The sequence below is a fragment of the Aythya ferina genome, assembly GCF_964211825.1.
Source record: "Aythya ferina genome assembly, chromosome: 10".
In the NCBI taxonomy this organism is placed as follows: domain Eukaryota; kingdom Metazoa; phylum Chordata; class Aves; order Anseriformes; family Anatidae; genus Aythya; species Aythya ferina.
In genome coordinates this window covers 6,246,870-6,273,141 of record NC_140306.1, presented here as the reverse complement: position 1 = coordinate 6,273,141, position 26,272 = coordinate 6,246,870, and the positions used below count along the sequence as shown (strand labels likewise).

Genomic DNA, 26,272 nt, shown 5'->3' with positions numbered 1-26,272 from the left:
AGTCTTTCTTTTATGCAGCAGGTTTCCTTTGAGGGCAGAAAACAGGCACAATCTTTTAGGTTCTTGCTTTACCCCATAATCCAGCGCCACAAACCAGAAATCCTTGGAGTTTAAGCAGCTTTATCATTTATTTACACAGGTCTGCAGTTACTTCTTTGTTGTTTCTTTTCTTTTTTTTTCTTTTTTTTTTTTCCCTGGTTGTTTTGTCTGGTTCTGTTCTCCATAGGAAATTCTGAAAGGCTGTTCAGCTGCATGCTTAATGGCTTCCCTGTACACTCGTATGTCCTCTGAACGTGGTGTAAGCATGTCCAGCATCCTATTCTCACGGCCACAACACCTTTTTTTTTTTACTGAGGTACTATAAACAGCAGAAACATGCTCTCTATGGACCTGTAATCCGCAGCATCCCTGCTGTCCCTGTTGTGCTGACTCCAGCCCTGCATGCATGGCCCCCAAGCTCCCCCCGTTCCTTCCAACATCTGGGCTCTGTCCCACAGCCCTGAGCTGTTGGCTGTGCAGATGATAACACCCGCTGGGGGGCATCCCCAGGTGGCTGTGTGCTGCTTGCTGCCTGTGCATACCCACTGATTCCCTGGCTGACAACCAACCAGGTAATTGTTGAGCTCCTTCTGCAGCCTTTCCTGCAGAGTAGGGTGGCCGGTTTGGGTCTCTCTGCTCAACCAAAATACCTTCAGATGTGTTTGAGATGCCTGTTGGACGTTCACAGAAGTTTTAGGAGCTCTTTACCCCTGAGATCCTTACCTCTGTCCTGTGTGCCTAAAACTAAACACTGAGTTCAAAAGCTCAGGAGAAAGAAGAAGAGGGCAATTTCACACACTGCTTCTATCATAAACCAGTCTGAAAACGAACCTCTGTAGAGTCAGCTACACGGGCTGTTCAGTGTGACATTTATTAATATCTTGTTTCATTGCTTACAGGTACATCAGTAAAATAACTTTCTGTATTAAATAAATCAAATTTGTTGCAGCCAGATTGTAAGGATATGGTGGAGATGGAAACCGTAGTACCAATTAAGTGCTATTATCCAAGCAATCAGCTCAAATCTTACCACCCAGACGTTGTGTAGTTGGAGCCAGTGGAAGGCAAAACCTATGCTGAAATCATGCTGAAATTTGAATCAGGACCATGTTACGGTATTAATACTTGACAAAAACACCGAGTTTTACTGTAATCAGCAAATGTGGTCATTTATTGCATCTCAGGTACCCATTGAAAATCCCTGGGCTACAGTCCAAATACCTGTACAGATTCACAAATGGAAGGTACGTTATGAGAACTCCTGCAACCACTCAGGGATTAAAAAGGAGGAATACTTATCAGTACAAAATGTCCTTAAGCTTCATCAGCACAGATGTCCTTTCAGTAATTGTTATGGGTAGTCTGCCAACAACAAAATCATGATGCGGGACTGAGATACCGTTCTCCTTTTCCTGGTAGATATAAGAGCACTTAATTGGAGGTTTAGCTATGGAATTTTCTCTCAACGAGCAGAATTCCATAGTTTATTGTAGTGAAATTCCTGAAATAGCAAGAAAAAAAGCATATAAAAGGCAGCTTAAAGCAAAGATAATAGAATTGCATGCTGTTGTGTGTGCATTGGGTTGTAATCGCCCATGGTGAATCAGACTTGCACATCCAGTATATTTGCAGAGGTGAAGTTTTGCCATTGTTGGGTTATTTTCAATTAATTGCATCCAGACCAGTTAAGTTTTACAATCTCTTGAGTGGCCTTAGATGTCTTTTGCTTGTGTCTGATCTTTGCTTCTTTGGTTTCAGGCTTTAGCACTGGTGGTCAGGTTTGATGTCAGTCTATCAGTGTTATTTCTGCCACTGGTGATGTTATTTCTGACTGGAAACACTGCTCTTTAATTCTGTCAGAGGTGTTTCTGTAATTAATTTTATACTGCAGCTTATCAGCAGTTCAGAGAGTGTAAAGCTCCCAGTGGGTTTTAGTTCTGTTGGAAAATGGATGCTTGGGCTACAGTTTGGATCAGAGGTGGTAAAATTGGTTAGTGTTTTGTGACCATAAAGCTTTTCTGTTCAGTCACATCTTAATATTCTGTGCTACTGAAAGACTTGTGTGCAAGCATGCTTTGAAATGTTGCATTACAGTAAAGAAAAATTACAATAAAAATGCTCTTTGCTGCATGTTCACAGCTATTCAGCTCTCCAAGCTTGTGTTAACCTAAGTGTGAAGTGCTTGAGTGGGATGTTTGCAGGATCAGACCGCTTGCAGGCACGTAGATGGGAGATATCCTGGCCTTCTTTACTTGATGAAGCATGTTGAGGGAACAGGAAATTAGCAGTGCCCTGTCTCTCCCTGTATTTTTCCATGAGAATAATCAGGAGATGTAACAAGTTTGTTGCCTAACAAGCTGTCCTTTAACAGTAATGAATTGGCATTAGGGAATCCTGCTGACCAAAAATATTTGGCAGGTTTTGAAAACTGAAGTGTCGTAAATATGGGCACGGTCCAGATGGCACAGCTTGAATAAACTTTCTGATCGGGCGTACAGGAGTACCTTTGGATGGAAGAGAGCAGAATTTAGCTTTTTAGCATGAACCTTACCCCAGTATATCCTTTCATGGCTATGCTTACACAGACACGTTTTGATTACCAGTGCCTATAAAGAGCAGATGGTGTCCTCTGAATGCGTTTTAATATGAGCAGGTATTGAGTAGGGATTGAGACTGTGCATATTTTAAATCAGCTGTGTCTGTAAACCCCATTTCAGCATTACCTGTGCTTTGAAGAACTTGGGACATTTAATATGGCTACAGACATCCCATAAATTCTTATCGACACCACCTGCCTCCTCGTGCTGAGTTCCTGCTGTTACAGGCAGAGCTTTGATGGATATTTAGATTGCGCTATAAAGTTCTTGCCTTCTAAGATATGGGTTTTTCTCATGGAAAAAGCTTTGTTTCTGTTCTGAAACACATAGGAGAAAAGGATTGTGTTATGCCCATGGCTAACCGTTGGTGCAAGTGGAAAGGGAAGGAACACTTCTTCCTGGAGCAGTGAAGAGCAGTGAATACAGTTTCCTAATATCCCAAAAGCTTGGTCAGAAACAAGTTTAGTGCATACTTAGAATTTTTGGCACTGAAGACATCTCTTTCCCCAGTTCTGAAATGACTGCACTAATCATCCTCTTGATGGATATTGTTCTCTTCCTTATGTGTCTGTTCATCTGGGGACCTTCCAGCTACCCCATTCCCCTCCACCTTCTCAGCCGTGTCCCATGTTGTGGTGAGCAATGCCTGCTGCTCATCTGGCCAGAGGGTTTAGCATTTCTCATCCTCCTCGTCTGTCTTCACAAACGACCTCTTTGTGAGGCTTTCTAGCAGACAGCCGGTTGATCAAAGTTGACTTTAGGAGGTGTTCCCTAGAACTTCCTGGAAGATCTCATTATTTAATGGTTTAATTTAGTCTTGAGGCACTTGGTTTCCGTGGAAAATCTCTGGTGCGTGTGTGTACACACAGCCTGGTGAGAGGGAAGTTGAGATCTTGCAGCTACTAGCAGTGTTTGTGTTACAACGTCAGGATCTAACCTTTTACAGTCCTGATAGAGGGCTCAACGAGAAACCTGGGGCATGTACATGCTGCCTGGGGCTTTGAAGCACAAGTGGAGATGTGCAGCAGAAGCTGAATTTCCCTCGTGTCGGGGTTTAACCCGGCAGGCGGCTCAGCACCGCACGGCTGTTTGCTACCCCCTCCCAGTAGGACGGGGGGGAGAATCGGGAGGGAAAAAAAGTAAAAGCTCGTGGGTTGAGATAAAGATAGGTTAATAAAATGGAAAAGAAAGAGAAATAATGATGATAATAATAATAATAATAATAGAACGTCCAAAGCAAGTGATGCACAATGCAGTTGCTTGCCACCCGCTGACCGATGCCCAGTCTGTCCCCGAGCTGTTTTCTCCTTGGGGAATTTTTGCTTCTTAATGCAACAATAATTACAAATGGAAAGGGGTTGTGTCTTCAGGCACACTTCACGTGTGTTTTTGTTGCACATCCGAGCTGGCACGTTGTGTTTGGTTCTTTCAGTCACTGCTGTAACACAAATAATCCCTATAAAAGTGCTCTCTGCCTGTTTTTCTGGCTGGCCTCACAGCAAAGGGCTGGCCCTGAGCTGCACATCTTCTAGTTCAATGGCCAAGACAAAAGGAAACCATTTTTTTCCAGATGTCAGGTCTGTAAAGATGGAGTGCTGTCCCGAGGTTATGCCGCTCACCTCCTGTGTGCTCGGTGAGTTCTCCTGAGGGCCACAGCACCTTCGTAAGCCAGAGGCTGTCCTGCTGCCTCCCTCTAGGGTTTTGTTGGGGACTGCCAGCTGAGCACACCCATAGCGTTTTGCAAAGCACTGAGGGTTGCAGATGTCACGCTGGCTGATTTCGCTGATGATCTGCTCAGAGATTCAGTGTACATATATGGTGACTTCTCTCCTGCTCGCTTTGGAGCCCCAGAATAACACAGGCCTGCTCCTCCAGCTTCTGCACAACGGCATGCCTGAGACTACGCAGGCTTGCACTGGCTCTTAGGGTTATACTTGTTTCCCACAATTTTCTGCATGTTTGTCTCTAAACGAACCATGAAACGATTCAGTGCCCGCATGTGGTTTTAATAACGAGTGTATGTGGGCAAGCGAGAAAATACAGAATGTTCGACTGGAAGCTTCCAGCATACAAGAGGGGTTAAAATCGAAGGAGGTTTGTAGTGGGGTGTTTTTCGGACTTGGTTAGCTACTTTGGGGTTGTGTGGCGTTTCAGATGAGGCTTCTATCTATAACCTGGTAACAACGACAGTAGTGGAAAGCTCCACGCTTAATCAGGGACAGGTTTGGAGCAATAAGCTCCAGTTTGATCTCTGAGCAGATTGTTTTTCTGGAAAGTCTGCGTGTTGTTGTTGTTTTTTTTTGTTTTGTTTTGTCGTTGGATTTTTGAGAGGGAGAGAGAGCAAGAAAGTGCAGCAAGTAGCTTTCTGATCTTGCTCTAGCTGCAAGTTCTGTCAAGGGCTTATACTCATTTAATAGGTTATGTTAGACATCCACATCTTAAAAACAATCATTGTAGGCACATTCTGGCTTCACATGGGTTTTTCAGAGTGCAGAGCAACCCTTCCCTTCACCATGTATCCTCAGTTACTCAGAATGCTTCTGAAAAGACTTGAGCCTTTCATTCTTATTTTGTTAGAGATCAGTATGTCCCCAGATTTTCAAAATTTTTCTCTTTTCTCCCACCTCAGAAATGTTTCATCCTCAATACATAACTGAAGTGAGATTGTGACATCCCACCAGCCCAAAATCAGAACAAGAAATGTCGTGCTGACAGATGTAGGTTTAAAGCTGCTGTGGACTTAACCAGCTTTTGCTAACAATCTGCCTTAAGCTTGTTGATGAAATACACGGTGAGACTGAGACTGATGTCCTCGTGTGTGAAAGGGAGGAAAAATACTGGAAAAAGCACAGGGAAGAAAAATGATAAATAAAGGCAAATATGCTTGGATTTTTTTCTGTGAAGGAGAAAAGAAAAGTCTGTTCCTATGCCTGTGATGAGGAGGTGAAGAAGCAATGACTGAAGTTACTCTGGGGAACTATCCAGCCACGCAGCACCTGAGTTGATCATCTCTGCAGCCCATCCATCACAAGCAGCCATAAAATGAGGTTAGACAAACATGCTGGGAACAGGCTTTGCCCTTGATCAGGGGAACGAAGGGCCTTCGAATCCCGTTTTCTCCATAATAATGTAATTTCAGGGAAAAGCAGGTGTAGTTGTACGAGGTGAGCAAGAAGTGCAAGGAGGCAGAGCTACCTTTTCTTGTGACAGCAGTGCCACACACCAGTTCGTTGGGTGGTTGTGTACAAGGGACTTTGGTAAGCCAGGTGGAGACGGTCTGTTAAATGTGTTAAACTGAGTGGCTGCACCTGTGACTGGGAGAGTCGTTTCTCTGTGGAGATGTGTTCAGTATCTAGGCGGTGTGTCAAGGTGGCTGCTGGTGTGGAGCTGTGTGTAGGAGCCGTGCTGGACTCTTGGTTTGTTCTCACCGTGATCTTTGGGCATCGAGCTGCTTGCAAGGGGGAGTCCCACCGCGCACAGGTAGGTCTTTCTGCTGTGCTGTGAGGAGCTTAGCTCTGCTGGCAACTCCTCTCAGTGCAGACATCTGAAATGGCAGGTAGTGGTCAAATTTGCTATAAATCCTGCCACCTCTGCTGCAGAGGGGGCCAGGTGCCCTGCCCTCTGAGTACGAGCTAACGTACAGACCCGCTTACACTGCTCAGGGCTGTAAGGGCAGGTTAGTTCTGCTTCTGCTGCTGTGCTCGTTGCCTCTGTGCATACAGACCTACCAGCTCCACGGGCAAGAGCCTCAAAATTCCTTCTCAACAAAGAGTAGAACCTGGAAGTTGTTTTCTGCTCTCTGCAAGGTGCATGCACCAAGGCAAATCTGGCATAACAGGAGGAAAAACGGGGAGTCTGTCATTTCTGTTCTGTGCCTAGTGAAGTAACTTCAAAATGAGCACAGAAGGGAGACTAAAATCTATGACTGACATGTTAAAAAACTTAAAGCAGTTTTGGCCCAGAAGTTTTAAAACATTTGCTTGTCATTGTGGTGGTTTTACAGTCATATAACCTGTGCTTTGTGAGCGCAGACGACCGCAGGAGCGTGCTGAGGTTGAGGAATGAGCACTTTCCCTGTGGCTGCCCTTGCTTTCTACCCATGGACCCAGCCCTGGGTAGTTGATCGGACATCTTACAAAGCAGAGGCTACAGCATCAAGTTGAATATTTGCCTGTTCTAGAGGGGAAGTGCACTTCTCTGAAGCACAAACATCCCAAGGTACTGCAGATGATAACACCTGTATGCAGTTATTTTATCTCTGGGCTCATCAGGCTTTAGGAGCGGAGTCATATCTTAAAGGAGCTGTCACAGCAATCCTTGTTTGCCTTCAAGGTGTCTCCTGAAGTGCTCCTGAAGGTAATTAATCACCTAATAAAATACACTCTTTGACAGTAGGTGGAATTTGGAAATTAATTTGCACCCCTTAAATGGGGCTCCTAAAACTATAATTATCACGAGAGGAAGAAACGAGCTGTGTCAGGTGTATAAATGATTTATCTGTTGAGAATAAACTGTCACCAAAGTGGCACTTAGGCTTGCTGCGTTTCTTTTAAGTGAATTGAGCGATGATACTTGCCTTCCCTGCTATATTTTTGCAAATCCTGGGGCAAATCTTCTGTTGTTTGTGAAGTGTTTGGAACAAAAGAGACCTGCAACAAAATTTTAGCTGCTTTTTCCACATTCTCCAATGTGGTGATAAGTTCTTCCTTCTGCCCCATCACTCCCTGTGCAATTCCTTATTCCCAGAAAAGCCTTTGGCCTCCTCAGAGGGCACCACCAGCCTTGTGCAGCTGGACATCTGGCTTTCTCCTTCTCTCTCCGAATAGTGGGCTTTGTGAAGTGGGTATTGGTAGGAGCACCAGGAAATGGAAACAGGAGCGGGCAGAATCCAGAAAATTGTGAGAACAGGCACATTTTAAAAGTGAATCACTTGCAAAAATAGTTGCTTGATTTTGAAGGTAAATACCCTGGTAAAAAGGTGTCACTCAAGTGCCCGTGCACCTGAGCGTCTGAAGGTTGGATTCAGTTGTGGAGGTAAAGGCTGCTTCAGCGTAGCCTTTGCTGTGGAATTACCACTAACGAGTGCTTTAGTTGCTACATCTGAAACGTATTTGCTGCTGACAGTGTAATTTGCTGGCTTCAAAGTGCGTGTGGTGGGCTGATCTAATGCATGTAGTTTGTGTGACATGGAAAAAATAGGCTCATTATTACATATTAATTTTGCATTATTGGTGCCTTAATTTCAGAGAAAGCCCAAGAGGATTTCTGTTTATTCATGTCAAACTGACTTCTCTAACATACACGTTAGCCCTCTAGGAAGGGCTGTGCCTGATTATCTCCTCCATACCTGTTTGCCCAAAGTTAAGTTGACTTGAAAAATGCATGAGGGTACTCAGTGCCACGGGCTCGATTCAAAAGTCTTGCACGCAGTGGGAATATCTCTTGAGTTTAAGCCCCTTGAGAGAAACCTGTGGAAGTGTGAAATCATGTACAGTGCCCTTCCTATTTAAATTTTCCTGATGTTGTCTCGTAGGGGCAGAGAGGGCTTTTGCTGGAATGCATCACCAACACAGACAAAACAGGCAGTGATTCAAAACAAAACCTCATTTGATGCGATTATACCGGCATGCCGCATTTTGGTTTCTGGGTACTGACAGATTGCAGACAATTTATGTGAGCAAAACATAGTTTTGATTCTTTCTTTTCTCTTAGGAGTGTAGGTCTGAATAATGCTATGCAGAGTCCTTTCAATACAAACTAATACCTTTCTTCTCCCTCCTCCTCTGCAGTTTTACCGCAAAGTATTTTTACTGGACTGCTGAATTTTTTGGAAGTGTGCTGGAAATATTTTTCATGAAACCGAGTGGCAAAAATTAAACACTCAGGAATGCAGCTGAAGGGGCAGTCCAACTACCCTGAGCATGTCCTGGTTTGCTTGAAATATGGGTGCCCTTTACAGGCACTCAATTCATCTTGAGGCCAATTTTAACAGTGCGCAGTGCAGAAATGACTAACTGTTATGACATGCCCTGAGCCAGCTCCAGTTCAGCTTGTGTAAATTCTACATGTGGGGTGCTTTTGGAGCTGACAGGTGGAATTTTATTGTGATTGTATTTAACTATTCTGCCACAGTAAAGGCTTTTGTCATTTATCTTACTGAGTTGCTATGTGTTTTATACAAAGGCACAAGTTCTTTGCTTTTTACTTATTTTTTTTAACCAGCGTGTCTTATAAAGTGTCTGGAAACGTGGATAGGATCCTTTCAGCGTTCAGTTCCCCACCTTTAACCTGGCTTCTTGGCACGAAACGGGAATGGGGCAGTCACAAAAGGAGCCAAACCACCACAAAGTCAGGTCCTTTACTGGCATCGTGGTAGCATTTAAAACTGTGTGTGTGAATCATGTTACGCTGGGAAAGGCATTTGTCTTGAGACCAGCTTATTCTTGGTATTAAGCAATAACATTCCTTTCTTTCCTCTTCCCTTTGGTCCTTAAATAGCGTGTTAATTTCTCTTTAACACACTGTGCATTGCCCAGCTCTTTCTATCCAGGTATGTGCGGTGCTGTTTCAGGGATACCCCATCTGTGAGGAGGTGCTGCGTTCTTTGTCTTCAGAAGCTGTCTGACAATTTTGCTGAGCTAATTTGGACAGATCCATCCCAGTCAGTCTCGGGGTGAAAGGAGCATCGTGCAGGTATCACGGGGCCTGGGGGTGGCTCCTAGAGCAAGGCAGCGGGATGCTGCAGGAACAGCAGCAGATCTGGAGATCCACCTAGGGGCAGGTTTCTCAGGCAGCTACTCAAATGCTGTCCACGAGGAAGGTGCAATTTCTGGAGATTCCTTGTGCTTAGGGAAAGGACTGGGTGTTTCCCCAACCAGCATTTTTGTGTTCGATTCTTTCCTCTCAAGTAACAACAGTTATCATGAAAATCATTTCATTGCTGCTGTTCTGTTCTCCATCTGGAAAACAATTGTGGAGGCTGTGGTTCAAATCACACGTAGGTAAATCCCCTCCGTTGCTGTGTATCACAGACCTAAGCCCCTACCAGGCGACATGACCTCAGCCGTAGCACTGGGAGTGCCGTGGATCTACCTGTAACACCAGGGAGCTGGCACATCTGCCCCGTGGCTCTGATGGGCGTTTGGCATGGCTGCAAAATCAGTGAGGGAAAGAAATCAGCTTAGGGGGAACCTTCTGGACGCGAAGTGGCCTCTAAATGAATTAAAGCTGTGAGAACAGCGTTTCCCATTCCTTTCCCTCTGGAGGCCATGCTGCAGTGGGCGTGCAGTTTGGCTTTCTCCTTTCGGTGTCAATGCTTTCTGCAGAAGTTGGGTTCTTAAAGGGCTCATGAGTGCAACAGATGCCGGGCTCAGACCTGCCGCGTGAGAGAGGAACGTGCTGGAACTGGTGGGATCCGATCCTGTCCCGGGGCCCCGGCTGTCACGCTGACTGCTCGCGTTTGTCTGCTCCTCGCCGTGATGCTCAGACCTCGTGGAGGAAGCGGCAGCGGTGTCGTTACCTTTGCTTATCCCGGGTTTGGTGTTGGAGGTCACTTGGAGTTCTTTATTGTACATCTAGAGTGAGCCACAGAAAAGTTTAGACTATTTTCTTTGTCTTTTCTCTTCATTCACCACGTTGGTTACAACACCAAATTAGCAGAAAACTTTGTTTAGGCGTCAGTTCAACAAAACACTTTGGCCCAGCTCCAGCTCTGGAGGAGCTTTGAGATTAATGAGAGGTTGGGAGCGTAAGGAAGAGTGAGGAGTGCAGAAACTTGTTTGGGTCTGGCCTTCAGTGTTTCTAAAGCAAAATGTTGTTCGCTGTTCAGCAGTAGTTAAAATTAAGCATGTGCTTAAGTGCTTTGCCAAGCTCGGAGGGGATGATTTATACTGGTGAAGTGGAAGCTTAATAGTGTCTGCTTTGCTGATCGCAGCAATAACGGGGATTTCATAGAGCAGGCCTTCGCTGCTGTCGTGCTCTGTGCTCTGGTGTCGGGCTCAGGAGATGGCCCAGATCTGTAGCAGGGTGTGTGAATGCCCTGCAGGGTGGGCACAGGAGGACAGCTCGTGTCCAGCCGCTGTGTGAGGGGTGTTTGGGATGTTTTACGACTCAGCCTCGTGGTTCAAGTGACCCTCAAGGCAAACGGAAATAAGGTGGCCGCCTAAAGACAAGCAAACGAATTTGACTGCTTACAGCGAAAGCCTCTTCTCCATAAACAAATTAAATAATTGAGAGTGATGCTTGAGAATGGCGTTTTATTTCCACGGGTCCTACAGTGTTAGGCTGCTCCGAGGAAGCCTGCGAGGGATTGTGTAGCAGCCCCTCCTCGCACACTGCACTTTGTACACAGCCTAAAGCTTTTCCCCAGCCGCTGGCAGCAGGAAGGCGGGGGCTGCAGCAGCCTGACGGCTTGCCCAGGGGCCCCATAACCATGGACTTGCTCTGCATGTCCACACCTGGGCAGGCAGCGAGCTCCAGGCGGCCCCACGGTGTCACTCCCAGCTCCTGGGGGAAGCGGTGCTGCGGCAGGAGCCGAGCAGCTCTCCTGTGAGTGGGGGGCTTGTTTAAAGAGCCACGGGGCCAGCAGAGTTGGTTGAACTGCCAAAGAAAAAAGAAATTATAGAGGGTAAAATCAAAATAAAATGGGAGCATCCTTCCTGTATTTGTATGTGCGTTGTCGAACTGCTCACTTGGGGTTGATGTCTTGTGGTTTTTCATCACCTCAATGGTTCTGTTGTAAGGTGGAATCAGCTCAAAGTTTGTGGAACTGCAGCTCAGGACAGCTCATGCCTTAGGACATAAATGCTGGAAGAAACCACTGTCGTCAGGGTATTATACTGTTGGGTATTAGAGATGTGTTTCAGTTCTTTGCAGAATCAACTGCTAGTGGGCGAATGCCAGCAGAGAGCACAGGTGGGAACTCCTTCCAGGAGTTTGTAAAGGGCAGATCTGCAGCCCTATGGCTGCCGACTGCCTGTGCAGGCTGCCCTGCAACTGCCCACTCACTCTTGCCTGCCGCAGCTTCCCGTTTCCTCTTCACTTCGTTACCTTGGCACCCTCTGGTGCTGCCCCAGCGACTGTCAGCACTTTGCAGGACAAGGCTGCCTTCTCCTCCAGCTGTGGTGCGCGGTGCAGGATCTTCAACAGGCACAGAATAAAGCTTAGCAATGCCCCGTTTGGTGAGAGCCACAACATTTGGAACGTGCCTACACACAAATGTGTACACAAATGTGTAAGGTAACTAAAATATCTTTACATGAGTAGCATTTCCTAAACGTAATATCAATCTGCATTTTTTCTCTCAGCCACATGATGGAGATAATGGTGTGAGATCCATACGCAGCGCTGTACGGGTCATACCCCACAAGGAAAAGCTGCTCAAGGAGAGTGGTTGTTCTCCAGTAGTTACTCTTTAGTGCTGGTTTAGCACTAGCCTTGATGGAATAATTTTCTCATACTTATCTCTGGGTGTTGTGTTTATAACAGCATGTTGTTACTTGTTTGGTTCTGCTCTTTTTTTTTTTTTCCTTCTTTTTTTCTTTCCTTTTTTTTTTCCCTATAAAAATACGCAGGAGTGCTGTTTACCAGATTGAACACCAAAGTTTGTATCTGGTCGAGCAGTCAGAAGAATATGCTTAGCTCACATTGATATCATTGGGACCTTGAATTGCATGTAGACATTCACAGTCAGGGCTCAGATATAGCTGCTAGTGGGGCTGTTGTCCCTCTTTCTGTACAAGCAGGGAATTTTCAGCAGTTTCTGTTTAACAGCTTAGCAAGGGCATGTCCCCAGCTCCTGGTGACACCACGAGCGTGACTCTGTGCATCCTGAGAAGGACGCGGTGGCACCTGAAGGTGTTGGTCCTTGTGCCATATGCCAGAACCCTTGCGTTGGCTCTCCTCTGCTCTCCAGCTGGAGCGTGAACCCTGATCCCAAACCTACTGAAGCCACGTGTACGAGTTTCCCTGCAGTTTCGATGACCTTCGGATCAGGCCTGTGCGCAGAGGAAGATGTGGGTTTTCCCATGGAGCTGCTCTCAGTGCCATACCGAGGTCTCCTGGTGAGAGCTGTGTGTTTAATATATTAACAAAGAGCTGCTATGTTGTATTTGTGATCACAGTGAGTAACAAGACATTTCTAACAAACCTGCTAGAGACTGAGACAGGTCCAGGGAGAGGGAAACACTTGTTTCTTTCCAGCCTGTTAGTTCTTTGTAGCTGTTACTCCGAGGACAAGAGTTCCCCTGCTGATGTCAGTGCAATTACAGCTGCGCTGTTGTCAAGTTGCTTGATGGAGTATTTGCTGGATGAAGCAATTCTCTCACCCCTCTCCCCAGATCCACCTGCCTTAGGAATCAGGCATGCTGCTGGTTTAATTCCCTGCCCAGCTCCTCGTATCTCACTCAAAATTCTCACTTGAGGAGCTGTGCAGCTCTGTGATACTGCAGGTCTGTCAGTCGGGGCGCTCTGTGATCAGTTTGTCTGGAATTAGGTTTTGTGTGTTTGTTCTCGGAGGGTCCCGCTTGATAGCTGCCCTTTGCAAGACACTTTTGAAATTATATTTACATTAAAAATGTTGCGTGTACGTAAAATATACATTAACATACCTTCGGAGTTACAGCACCGGCGTGTTCCACTGACAGCAGCACACAAGCATGCGTGTGTGTGCGCCCACGGTTTATGTAATAGCTTCTCCAAATGCCGGGCTTTTTCCTCAGAAGGCTTTCGCAGAAACGCTGTGCCCCATGCTCCAGAGCTCTGCTGGTAGGGTTTTTTTTTTCATGAGAACAAAGATCAGCCCTTCATGGTCCTAAACGCAATGCATGTGCATGACTTAAAGGCATTACCTACCAATAAATAGGAGATTAGCTGCGGCTTGTATATTTCCTGATCAGTTCAGGTTTTTTCAGATGGCTCATTGTTATCCTGTTTCCTTTAACGATGGGACACTTTAATGAGTTTGCCATCTGACATACATCTGCTTCCTGTTAAACAATACCTTCATTCTTCTAGAGCTGCTAAACTCATCTTTTATCCTACAAGATTTTTATCTGCGCCTTGAAAACAGCCTGTACAAATTGGTGCTAGCACACTCGGTTGCTCGTGGAGGGTTGTGCTGTGTGTTTTCAAGAAGGAACAGCTTCCTTTAGTGCTCGTTTGTTGGAGGATGGGAGAACGTGGATATTGTTTGGCTGTTCAGAGCCTGGTCAGTCCAGCTCTTGCAGAAGTCCAATAGGATCAACTTAGTGCCAGCATCTTGCAATTTCTCACAGTTATGCCATCTTCCCAGCAAAGCAAGGGGCTGGTGCAAAACGGGTTTTGAAGGCTGTTCGTGTTTCTTTGAGGAAGGAGCCTTCAATAGCTAGCTGATGGCCTCACGCGTGTGAAAAGTCAGTGCTCTGTGATCATCAGGCTCCCTTAAATCAATCCATCTTGCATTGAGTTTGTGCATCTGCCTCACTGCTTCCCTTTTCCCCATGTGCTGGGAACGTGTAGTTATGCCAGATCTCTGGCTGTGTCCTCCTCCTTCCCTAACCAACATCGCCTCTCCAGAAAAGCTTTTTTTTTGTATCATCTACCCCTTTTGTAGTGGAGGGAACACAGGATAGCATTTTCCTTTTACAGAAACATACCTACTCTTCTGTTTCTACATAAAGCCCTTTTTGTGTTGCTGTTACAACAAGTGTGCAGTGCTGCTTAAAAGAAAATGCTGTTGTATGGGAAGTGCAGTCACACAGATCCAAAAGACATCACTGATAATGGCTTGCGACCAAATAAAGCAGCTCTGTGGGGTGTACAGTGTTTTGTCTCAGAAAGAATTTACTTCCAGGCATTCACGTAGCCCAGGTACAAGTGGAATTATTTTGGTTTTGGAACTAGAGGACCAGAGGAAGCAAGGTACAGATATTTGAGGCTTGGTAGATGTTTAAATCAGAATAATGATTATAATTCAGGGATTTGGGATTTCTCCCCATTTAGAGCTCACAGCTCAGGCAGGGTTAATGTCATTTGCTTGAAAATGAGGGAATTGCAGATTAGCTCAGGTTACTGCTGATGCATCAGCTAAAACCTCTGTTTTAACGTCACTCCTGCCACTGTAGGGACTGGTGTTTCTAAACGCTGTCCCTTTGCTCCCACCAGGGCTGCAGGGCCACACGTCCAGTGTGAAGAGTTGGTGTTGCAAGTGGAACTCAAGAGTTTTACCTCCAATGGCCCCGATTTCCCCTAGGGTCCCAGCACTCTTTAGGTATTGCAGTTTTATAGGAAGGCATTGTATGGGAAATTGGATTTCACCGCTTCTCTTTGAGAAATGCAACCACGAGAAGATCTCTACTGATTGTTGTACCGGTGTTGTCATTTTCTTGAAGACTTTTGATTCTAATTGCATCAGTGTTTATTAACAGAGCCCTACGCCAGTTTTTTAACATATAAACTTGTCCGTTCTTTCACCGTGCTCGCTCCTTTCATCTCCGAGAGCTACAGGAACGGCTGATGGCTCTGACAGCCTTTCATTCATGTTAGGATTACAAATTACTTTCATTAGGCTCCTTGTGGAGTCTGCAATTTATCAAGTGGGATTTAGGAGCAGCATCCACTGAAGCTTTGCAAGAAAATCAGTTGACTTTGTCAACCTCAGGATAGCACAGGGGATGGCTATGCCGAGCTCCTCCACACCTCCACCTTTCGGCAGCGCCGTGGAAAGCTGCAGGCCTTTATACACACTTTATATAGCCAAGTCTATTGCTATGACCTCTGACATGACCGAGGGAGAGGCTTACCTCATTTCATGCTCCCCGTTCAAATCCCATTATGAGGAAAGCGTAGTTAGAGTTGGAACACCAGTTTGTCACAATCCAGATGTACCGGGCGAGCGTGTTAGGAATGTGAAGGGGACGAGACATGGAAGCAGATTTGCTGCAATTGTTAACTGAAATGTTTTGGTGTTAGCTCCAGTGAGCAGGCAGGGTTGTTCTGCTCTCCTGTAACCTGAACCTATTTGGAAAGAACCAGTTTTTAAAAAAGAAGCTGATATAAAAATAAAGAAGGAATGTAGAAGGGACTTAAGTAAATGAAAGATTGATCTTGCGAAATGTGTAGTTTATGTACCCTTGGAAAATGTTTTTATTTTTCATTCTTAGACGCGGGTTGTTAGGTTGTTGGACTTTTCCTTGTCATTGCAGTGGGGAAGCCAGAGTTTGGCACCTGCAGCTCAGATGCTGTGGTGGAGTGCTCCCAATGAATCCAGGTTTCTCCAATGATAACTTTCAGGGGCCTTCAGCAAGCCCTTACAAGGTGAGCCTGTTTCCTTTGCTGGCTGTTTGTGCCAGTCTCTCCTCCAGTATTTACTCCAGCGTTTGTAAAAACAGTTCTTCTGGAGAGCAAGGCCCCGCTGAACTGGAGACAGCGAAAACCTGAATAAACAAACATGTGCCACAGATTAGTAAGAACATCTGTAGGTTTTATATTGTTTTGAGAACACATACCACATAGTTTTTCATTTCTTGTGCTTTTCGAGTTTCTCCCTTTCTTTCTGCCTCTGTTTTCTTCTGCTTTTTAAATATATTGCTAATAAAGGTTGGAGGTAGAAAGCACAGCTGGACTCTGCATGACATGCCACTGTTTAATTTCTAGCTCGGAGGATGAGAAGAAGAGTAGTTTTATTGTATCCGAGAAGAGAATAAAGCCACATGCAAATTCCAGCCATGGACATCTGTTTCCTCTTTATGTGAAAGAATTCTCATATTTTGTAGGGAATCCCAGTTTTGAAGGGGCTGATGAGGTTTTTATTTTTATTTTTTTTTTCTTTTCTCCCCCTCCCCCAGCTCCCCCCTCCCACTCTCTTCTCATTGCCGTCCTTCAGCATGCTCTCCCTGCTCTCTGGCTGCTCTCTTTCCTTCTGGACAGTATCAGCTTGCAGTTTAATGTCAAATACTGAAAGAGGGAATTTTGAATTACATACAAATGGTGCGTTTTGGTTACAAAAATTATCACCACTACCAGTTTTCTGTATTTACGCATCTCTGTGGATGCTAGTTTTAAACTCCTCCTCAAATTTCTCTGATTTACTTAAGCAGTATTTGGTAGGGCTTCTTTTGCTCTGTGATAGATCTTCAGTACTTGCAGCCTGGTGGTTTTTTGGAAGTGGAGATCTGGAGATCTCTGTTGCTCTAGCTGTGAAGTCTTACTCTTTCTGCAAGTAATTTATTAAAAAAAAATCTTAAAAAAACTGTATCAGAGGAATTAAGTGAAACTAAAAATACAGATCTGCAACATTTATTACATTGTTAGCTATCAAGTGCTAAGGAACACAGGGACCAGAGTAACTGACAATTTCACTAACCTATAAAACATTTTAGAATAATGATTTACAGCTGTTTGGGAGCTTTAAACTTTTTTTTTCCTTTTGGTGTAAGATTTGCCTCTGTTGAACAAACAGCACAGTTATATAATGTTAGGCCAGACATGAGAACTGGTACTCTCTGTCTATTTTATATTAACGCCGAATGAGAGGTTGGTGAAGCTCGCCAGGGTTTCATATTTGCTGGCAGCAAGTTAGCCACATGTGTGGACCACATTTTTATTGTTGCCTTAGCCTATTTCAGGCATAAATATCGCTGCCTGGCAGGGTGTGATTCTCTTCATTGCTGAAGAGCTTTTCTTTTTAAAAGGAAAAAGGAATCAAATGGCAAATGCTGTAAATGTTCGGACTGAGAAGAGCCTCGAAACGAGCCATTTTGTCACGTCCATCATAGAGGAATAAGGGATGAAAGGCATCCGAGGGATTTTCGGTTGTTGGATTCGTTCCCCTCGCAGAGATATTTCTTTTTGCATATATTAATCCTGCTTTTGGGTGTGGGCTGTTTAGTCTGGTTTCTTAGGGAAACAAGGCTTATGCAAGCAGGGTGGATGTGCGCACCGACACCAGCAGCGCGCGGCTCATGCCTTCCTGCGTGCCCTTGGACGTGTCGGCCACAGAAATGGGGCAGAGAGAGGGGCACATCAATTTAGCTTCCTTTAAGCTTCCTGAAAATAGGCGTGCAAGGGGAGAAGAGAAGGGATGGAGAACATCTCCTGCTGGAGTCTTCTTGGCCAAGGTGCCTCTTTGTCTTTGCTCGTGGTGCTTCTTTGCTCATTTCTTTCGGGTTTTCAAATTCTACTTAAATATGATTTATGAATGGTTAGCTGCTGATCCTGCCAGCAGTTCAGGAGGCAGCCCCGTAGCTGTGCAGATCCCACTGACCTACATCTGAAACCTTCCCAGGCATTTTGGAAGCCTGCAGCTTGTGGGGCGCACGGGGAGGTGAAACCAATAATCCCTGTCCGGTTCTGATCCCCAGACCAGGACACAGCAAACAAACGCCGCTGATGGCAGAAATCAAACAGCGGTCCTGAACAAGTCTCCTCTCTGACTGAAATGCTTCTAGCTAGCTCTGCAGATAAAAAGGAGGTTCTGTCAAAAAGCCTCTCTTGTCTTATTAACAGCTGCATAATTTTATCACTCATTTTCAAGTATGAAAAAGCAAAACTTTGAGACTGCATTTGAAAGCTTGTTTTGTTGGGTGTACAGCTGGATATAGAGCGTTTCCTTTTCTCCCTTTTAACAAATTTGAAGCAAATGTAGTGGGTATTGTTTCTCTTTTTTCTATTTTTTGGCCTAGATAATAGAATATTCTGTTGCTTTTCATTTTGCATGGCAAGGAAATCATGCCATTTAACTCCAAATCAGCAGTGATGCAGCAGCATGCGGATATACATACATCTTCTCATAAATATATTACCACACATTACTGTCAAATAGCTGGACTTTTTCACCCAGTATTAAAAACGAAATTTAATTGCTACACTAGAGTTTCAAGGCCCTGATAAATAAGAGCCATGTCTGACCTTTATTGTGGGGGTTTTGAGCTGCCACCAGGGATATTGCTCATTGTTCAAGATGACAAACTTCCTCTGAGATTTCAGTTTGTCAGCTCAATGTACAGCAGTGACATTGATTTCTTCTCACTGCCATTTCCTGCCTGAATAGATAACAAATTTTCTGTGGCAGGTGTCCGTCAAGCTTAGTTTTGCCTGGCAGATTAACTTAATAGACTCATTTATTAATCATTAGTTGCAACACAGTGAAGGAGACAATACTCCTTAACTCCTGTGTTGTTAAATAGCTGTACCACTTCAGATTCCTTTGTGAAGCTTGAGTTTAGATTTAGTAAGCTGTTCGTTTCTCTGTAATGAGTGGCTTTAACCTGACATTACTCATCTTACAAAGTGCAAAGATGTGTGTGTTAACTATGACCCACTTTGACTGTCTTCTACTTTTTATGGCAAAAGGTGTGTGAGTGCTTTCTGAGGCTAATAAAATGATGCATGAACTACGAACCGAAAGGAGGGAGGAAACTAACTCAGCGTGCATCACGTCTGGGGAAGGAAGATGCACACAGGAGAAGAAATGAGATATTTGGAAGAAGGTTTGAAAGTGGGGCTGACTGCCTAAGGCAGAGCAGGTACTGCATGAGCATTGAGCAGGGGGCAAACCAGACCTGCAGCTAGAGCTGTAGGGCAGTTCTGGCATGAGCTGGTATTGTCACAGGGACTTCTTCCTCTGAAAAGTCTTGAGATGGGCATCCTGGGCTGGAGGTAGTAAAGGCAGAGTCAGTGCCAGAGATGGATTTTGGATGGATGTCAGGGTGGTGAGCAGGAGGAAGAGCCAGAAGAGCCCAGGTGGGAGACTGGAGGAGGAGAAGGAAGCTATATGGAAATGCAAAACCTTGAAAAGTGATTTCTCCTGCTGCAAGGATTCACTCTGACCATGGAGAAAAAGCAACTCATGGCATGTGTTGGCCCTCCACAGCCTACAGAACTGAGGGAGAAGGATGTTTGCTTGTTTCCTGCGTGTTGAGTTGGTTCACAAGACGTTTATCATGACAAAATCTGTAACAGAGCTGGAAGTGCATGGGCACTGCTGGGGACACATGGCAGAAGGAATGAGCTTAGGTAGAGATAAAGGGTGTTGGACAGAAGAGCCTCGTCTGTCCACTGATAAGAAGGGAAACATCAAGCTTCTCCCTTTGGGCTTTGTTTGGGCTTGCCACCTCTTCTCTACCTGCTTTTAATTCTCAAGGGAGCGTCTTAATGTGAGATCACGGGGAGATGTTCAGAAAAGTTTCTCTCTGCAGCTGATACCCGACCTGCAAAGCCCCGGTTCGAGCACAGCTCTTTTCAGCTCAGCGTTTGTGAGAGTGTTACTGAAGATGGTTCTTTGACAGGCTGTGTTCCTGGCCTTGCGAGCGTGTTACTTGAACCATCCTTATGGCTTTCTTGGCTGAGCATCAAACCGAGAATGTCCCTGCACTAGATCATACTGCTTATTGCTCTTCTAGGCCACCCTGGTAACAATACATTAACCTCTCAGCAGGGAATGTGATAAACAAAGTAAAACTGCTTTAGTGAAACCAGTCGTTTAATGGCAGCCGACATAAAGTGTCCTTAAAGATTTGCAAATGTAATAAGCTGCAGTTCCCTGAGTGAACAATAACTGTTCCTAATTTAGCCAGGCAAGGAACACGCCAACCTCATTTGCTTTCGTAACGTTATGTTGTTGTTGTTTTTTCCCACCTCTGCAGATTCCTTTCTCTCTGGTACAATTTCCCCTCTGGGAGGCCTTAAAGGTAAGTCCTCTTCAATGATACAAATATAAGTTATGCAACTCACAAAGGCTGTCCACGGTAGCTTATTTAACTTGATTATCGCAATTATGGGCACATCCAAGAATCAATAAGCATGTAGCACCCTACCTGTGCATGTGATCATTTGCTTGGATATTTGAAAAATAACAGGGAACACCTAACCATCAATATGTGCCATGCAGTCTACGTTTTACTCCCTGGCGTGCCAGAAGTCTTATTTGCTGCCCTAGCTATTTTTGTTGATTGCAGTAGAGTGGGAACTATCGGTCTTGTGTGATTTATTTTATTTTATTCTGGTTTTATTTTAACTGTTCTAGTGTTTCACTCTTCAAGGTAACAGGAAATTGCAAACGATACAGAGCAGGCTGATGGAACCTGTTTCTGTGGAGAGGGAGAAACTCTCAGTATGTCACCGACACGCTATTTTGATGGGCTGTATATACTTTATTTCAGAGGTCATTTAAAGAAGGTGTCAATTGGATGATATTTTAATAGCACAGCCTTTCAGAACGATGCACTGTTCTCCCACCAGCTGCTTGCTTTGTTTATCATGTACAGTCACTGTGTATTTTTCTGAGCATGGAGTTGAATTTGAAGTTGTGTAATTTCTTTATTCTTCTGGTTTTCCTTTTAAATGGTGATACTGGTGTGGTCCTCACTGCAGAATGATGAGGGAAAGTCGGGGCCTTTTAGCTGCTTTGAGATCCTGGGTTGGAAACACAGAAAATTACAGCAGATCACTAAAAGCATTGTAGCAAAATACAGAATTTTTAAGAGGGAAGCTGGAAAGAGAGTCGTGTTCTTCCTGATAAAGGTGCTGGACTCCCGAGAAAGCCCGGCACTGAGACCCAAACTGGGAAGGAGTACTGGGAAGGATGGGAGCTGGCAGTGCTCTTCCTTGCTCCTTGCTGCCTTCATTTAGGAAGCAGTGCCGATGTTCTCCTCAGTCTTTGTATGCCTGTCTGGGACCCCAGCTTGCCCCCTCATTTGTGTCAGTGGCTGAGCCCACATTGGGACCGTGAGCATCTAGAGGTTTCAGGAAGGCAAATTAAAGGGGAGTCCACAGGTAGGAGAAGCCTGAAATCCATCGAGAGCTTTCATATAACGGAGCTGTAAGTTGCTGGGGGCTCTGCAGGTGCTCCATGAGCTCAGCCTGCTGCAGTGTCTGGGTATCATCCCCTTGTGCAGGGTAGCTTTGGCTGCCTTATTAGGAATCTGTTTTCCTGCCAGTGTCTAGGAACAGCTTTGTGTAAACTCTTTGGAGCGATGCTGGCATGACCCCCAATTGTCAGTGCAGCAGCCTCCGCTGGGAGCTAGAGATGGCAGTACTTAAAGAGAAAAAGTGCAGCGTTCTCTCCAAAACCACATAAAACAGCGCCATAGTGGAGTTGTTTTCAGAACACAAAGTTGTTTTAACTAATGTCCGTGTAGCTGCAGCTCTAAAATGTATTGTTTAAATTTCAGGTTAAAGAAGACAGTCTGAATTTAGCTGGCTCCAGGAGGGAGTCCCTTAGGATGAGAGGCATCAGGTTTAATCTAAAGAGGTCGGTGCAGGTTTGAAAAGAAACAAAACTGGGTTAGTTTGCTCTTTGGACCGGTTGCAATATATTCTTCTGCCTGTGGAACCAAGAGCAGAAATCTGCAGAAATCAATCTTGCATGCTTCAGTCACTTTGGCTTAGCACATGGAGAGAGCTCAAGGTTTGTCACATCAAAGCTAGGCAGTGGTGGCAGAAAACATACAGCTCTTAAAAAAAAAATTACTGTGGCAGTAAAACAAAGGAGGAAAATCATGATGGCCCCAGCAGCTGGCAAGATGTGGCTGGTAGCATCAAGAGCAGCGTGATTCAGCACAGGGCTTCTCCTGGGTGCTTTGAAGGGAGCATGAAGAGACAGGAATTGAGAAGCAATAATAGTGCAGAGGACGAGGCAAAAGGTGCAAAGCCTAAATATACCAGAGTTAGGTAAAGTTGTTGGTTACTTAATGTCTGAGGGACTTCTCTGCACTATAGCAATGGGGTTACTTGAGAAAGTAAATGCAGGAGTAGCTGTGTATGCATGATGTGTGCGGGTCATCCCGCAGAGGAGAACAGAACAAGTGCTGTGGCTGGGTGACTTTTAAAGCCATTAATACAAAATTACACAAACTGGTGGACGACAGGCTCAGTCTTAGAACTCCCCAAGCAAGCTAGTAACCATAAAAATGATGAAAATTATCTTTCCATTGTAAAGTTAGCGGAGCATGTGGAAGAACAGTTTTCTTTTCCTTCACATATGTGCTGGCTAAGGCCAGCAGCAGGGTGTTAAGCTTAAAGAAGCTTAATAAAGGCTTTGTAGGCAGCAAATCAGGTGTTCCTGCATCCCATCTTCTCTATCTGCGTTGCTCTAGGCTGCTGTGGTTACTCTTTTTGCTTCCAGCTGGCTTTAGCCACGTAGTTTACATGCACAGTTTTCTTGTGCCTATGAATGTGGGCCAGCTGCCCCATGTGAGAGTAAACTTGCGTGCCCTGCACTGGTGGGAAGTAAGGTAGGAGAGGGAGAGAGGGCTGTGGGGTCACCGAACCATCAGGGTGCTTATGCTGTTGGTGCTGACAAAGGGGTATATATATATAGAGAGAGAGAGGTAGCATCCACTGCTGTAAAACATGCTTAACATCCTTTCCCATCCCATTTCTTCATTTTTTCATATTTCTACTTAGGTAAAGATTACTGATAAAAAAACAAAGGGGAGAAGGAAACTGTACTATGACATGTCAGATGTAGAAACAGACATTGTCATTCTCTGTTAGAGTGAGTTGTGTAGTGCTGATCTGTCTCGTAATCCCAAGCTGTACAGCTAAAATAATTTTTAAGTCTTAAAGTTCAGGAAAAGAAGAGGGATTTTAAGTATCATTCACACTATGTTAAACCAGCCCTTGGAGGAACACCATGGCCAGTTACCACTGTAGCAGTTTGGTCAAATATAAGTTATTTTAGGGGGCATCTTGCAGAAATACAGGGCACCTGTTTATTTATTTATTTTCCCAACAAAATAGGGTTTAAAACAAACTTGCAAAATAGAGCACTGCTGGTTAGTTTTGAGTCAAGCAACATCTTGCCCCAAATGCCTCCTATTTATGGCTGAGTGGAAATGATCAGCTCCCTAGGAGAACAATGCTGCGTGTAAGACAAACCCTTCTCAGGTGGAATGAGACTCAGTCCTCTTGGGTTTTATATTTCTGCCTGCTGGCTGCACTTCAGAGCCACAAAGAACTGCGCCAGTGCAGCTGTAAATGAAGAATGCTCCCTTTATAGACCAAATGTATCGTACGTCTGAAGCAAAGGCTCTGGCAGTCGGTGAGGAGGGAAGGAACAGGCGGGACGGGAGGACACAGGTCTCGAATGAGTAGACTTGGAAAGTAAGGTTTGACTAGTTCTTTACTAGTTCGTTTGGTTGGGTTTTGTTTTAAGGAGGGAGAACAAACCCAGTATCCTGGGAACCTTTTGTCTTTTTCATCAGACATCCAGTTCTGAGATGAGACACTTGCAGGTTGCTAAAACTTCATAACATCAGGGTCAGGCTGACTTCACCCTGCCGAATGCTGCTCCTGCACAGGCAGCCCCTCTGGGAGGGCTGTCAAAGGCGGTGCTGCTCAGCGGCCCTGCGAGGCAAGATAATAATCTCGCACTGACTGTGCTGAAGGTGGTGGTATGGCTTTTCTGGCACTGGACGGAGCCAGGATTTCCCTTTTAGTCTCAGTGCTGGGCAAAACCCAAAGCTCTCAGACTTTCTGCAGCTCTAGTGAACTCTCATGGTTTTTGTCACCGGCTTTAGCCATAAGGTAATTTTCTCAAATCTCTAAATCTCCCAAATTGACAGGTGTTTTACAAAGCCATGTATTTGGTTGCACCTTGAGAGGCAAGAGCTGGAGAGAGGGAGCCGAGATGCATGGGCAGCTCTCTCTTGTGGGATTTTTTAATGACTGCACTGGCATGTGATAGCTGTGCAAGACCCTGAACAAGCAGAGGAATGCTTTGATGGCTTCAGGCAGAGAACTGTTTGCAGAGTACAGACGGGCACGTTTCCACCCTGTGAAATAAGCAGGACATGGCAATAAAGGGAACGGGGAGAGTCCAGCCGCTCTGAATCTGAGCGGTAGCAGGAGGGTGGTTGGGTCAGAGCCCTTGTGTTGTTCCCAAACTGCTTTCTGGGTGGAGAGAAGTCTTGGGATTGGGCTTGCATCTCCTGAAGTCCCTTGTTTTCTGTCCGGGTTCAGCTGTCACCCAAGGCACCTGTGCTGGGAGTCAGCAAAGATTAGGAAATCTGGTGTTCAGTATAGGATGTGAACAACTCTGGTGGCAAGGTGGGCTCAGCCCTGCTCATCACTATCCGTGCAGACAGACCTTGGAGGAAGCCGTGCGAGGACTGCTCAGTGGGTTTTCTGTGAGGGCAAGGACTCTGATCGTGGCTGAGCTCATTGCACCTGATTTGTAAAGTTACTAAGAATGAAAAGTTTACAGAATGCTTCTCCCCGGGCAGCTGGGGTCCTTGGCTGTAATACGTGTTTATAACTCCACCACTGAAAGAATAAACCACATGCTATTTCCCTCCTAAAATTTACAATCAAATCTGGTGCCGTTTAACAGAATCAGTAGAAAACAGAGGAATGTAGCCAAAGTGGGCCTAAAATGGCTTTCCCGGCTCTAAAGGAAGGTGACAACTTTCCTTTTTTTTTCCTGGAGGAGCAGCTGAGTGTTTCTTTTCTGCGGCGTTCAGCTGCATGTAGGTCAAGAGTAAATGAAACCCAGGCCCGGCTTTAAACCCATTTCCTTGCAGGCAGCATAGTAAGTGTTCTACCATGCCTCGCTCCGTCTTTGAGTAACGATCGGGCGGATTTAGGGATTAAGTCCTAATCGTTAAATAACGCTAACGTGTCTGCCATTTGCTTAGGTGCTGTATCAGGAAAACAGATTTCCACGGCAGCGTTTCAAGGCGTGATGTAACTTGCAGCCAATGCGGCGTGTGCATGCCATTAGCATAACGGCTGCATTTTTCTCACAAAAGAACAATGTACCCAACAGCTGTTCAGCAAACAGCCCCCGCTTTATTAGTGGCACAATAAGTGTCATTCACACAGTCTTTAAGCGCAGCCGAAGGAATGCTATGCACCATCTGCACCGAAGAGAAAGAAACAAATGCAATCCTCACTCAGAGCGCTGCAGACACGTTTGGGAAAGTCAGATGGCCTCGGATCATCAATGCAGCATTTAAAACATAGAAATAAAACAGGCTTGTGCAGTGTGTAGATACAGAGCCAGATTGTGATGCTCTTGGTCATGCCTAGACCACAAGCAGCTCTCTACAAGTTGGAGCTTGCCAATGATGTTTGGGGACATTTAGTAGAATATAGAAACAATCGATGCGAAGGGCTCACCATTTGACTCAGACGCTTTGTTCTTGCTGCAGAAGCTTAAAAACCCCTTATAATTCTTCCATGTAATTTATTCACCCAGGCCTGCATGAAATCCACATTTACTAGCAGGTAGTAGCGGTGCATATGCTCAAGGAAAGCTGGCCTAGCTTTGAAGTGATTTCTTAGAGTTGCATTTTCCTTCCCAGCCACATAGATGGCCCTTTGTGCCATGGAAACTGAGTGTGGCTGGTATATTATGTTCTGCCTTGCCATGGGAACAGTGTTTCGAAGACATTTTATTTAACCAGGCTTTTAGCACATCCATTTTGATTTACATCCAAATGGGTCGCAGACATCAATGCAGTATTATATGGGGAGAGAAAGGGAATGAAACGCTTTTAACATGAAAAATATGCTGTTGCATGTAGGCCAACTTTTGTTCTCTTTCTCTCAATTTATCTAGGATTTGGGTGGGTTTATTTCTAGGGCCAAATTCAGTACTGGCGTAAGTGAGTACAGCTCCATTAGTGTGAAAGGAGTCTCAACATTTATATCAACAG

At 45.1% G+C, this 26,272-nt stretch overlaps 1 protein-coding gene across 4 annotated transcripts in view; it reads left to right on the top strand.

Annotated features, from left to right (window-relative positions):
- SLC25A26 (solute carrier family 25 member 26) overlaps positions 1–26,272 on the top strand; it is a 96,431-nt gene that overhangs the window by 52,410 nt on the left and 17,749 nt on the right. For 3 of the 4 annotated variants that reach the window (XM_084530766.1, XM_084530765.1, XM_084530763.1), the window contains one exon: positions 20,258–20,302. The exons of the other annotated variant lie outside the window; for it this stretch is intronic. In XM_084530766.1, the coding sequence (XP_084386892.1) occupies positions 20,258–20,302 (45 nt within the window). The remainder of the gene's footprint in view (positions 1–20,257; positions 20,303–26,272) is intronic. 4 annotated transcript variants of the gene reach the window in all.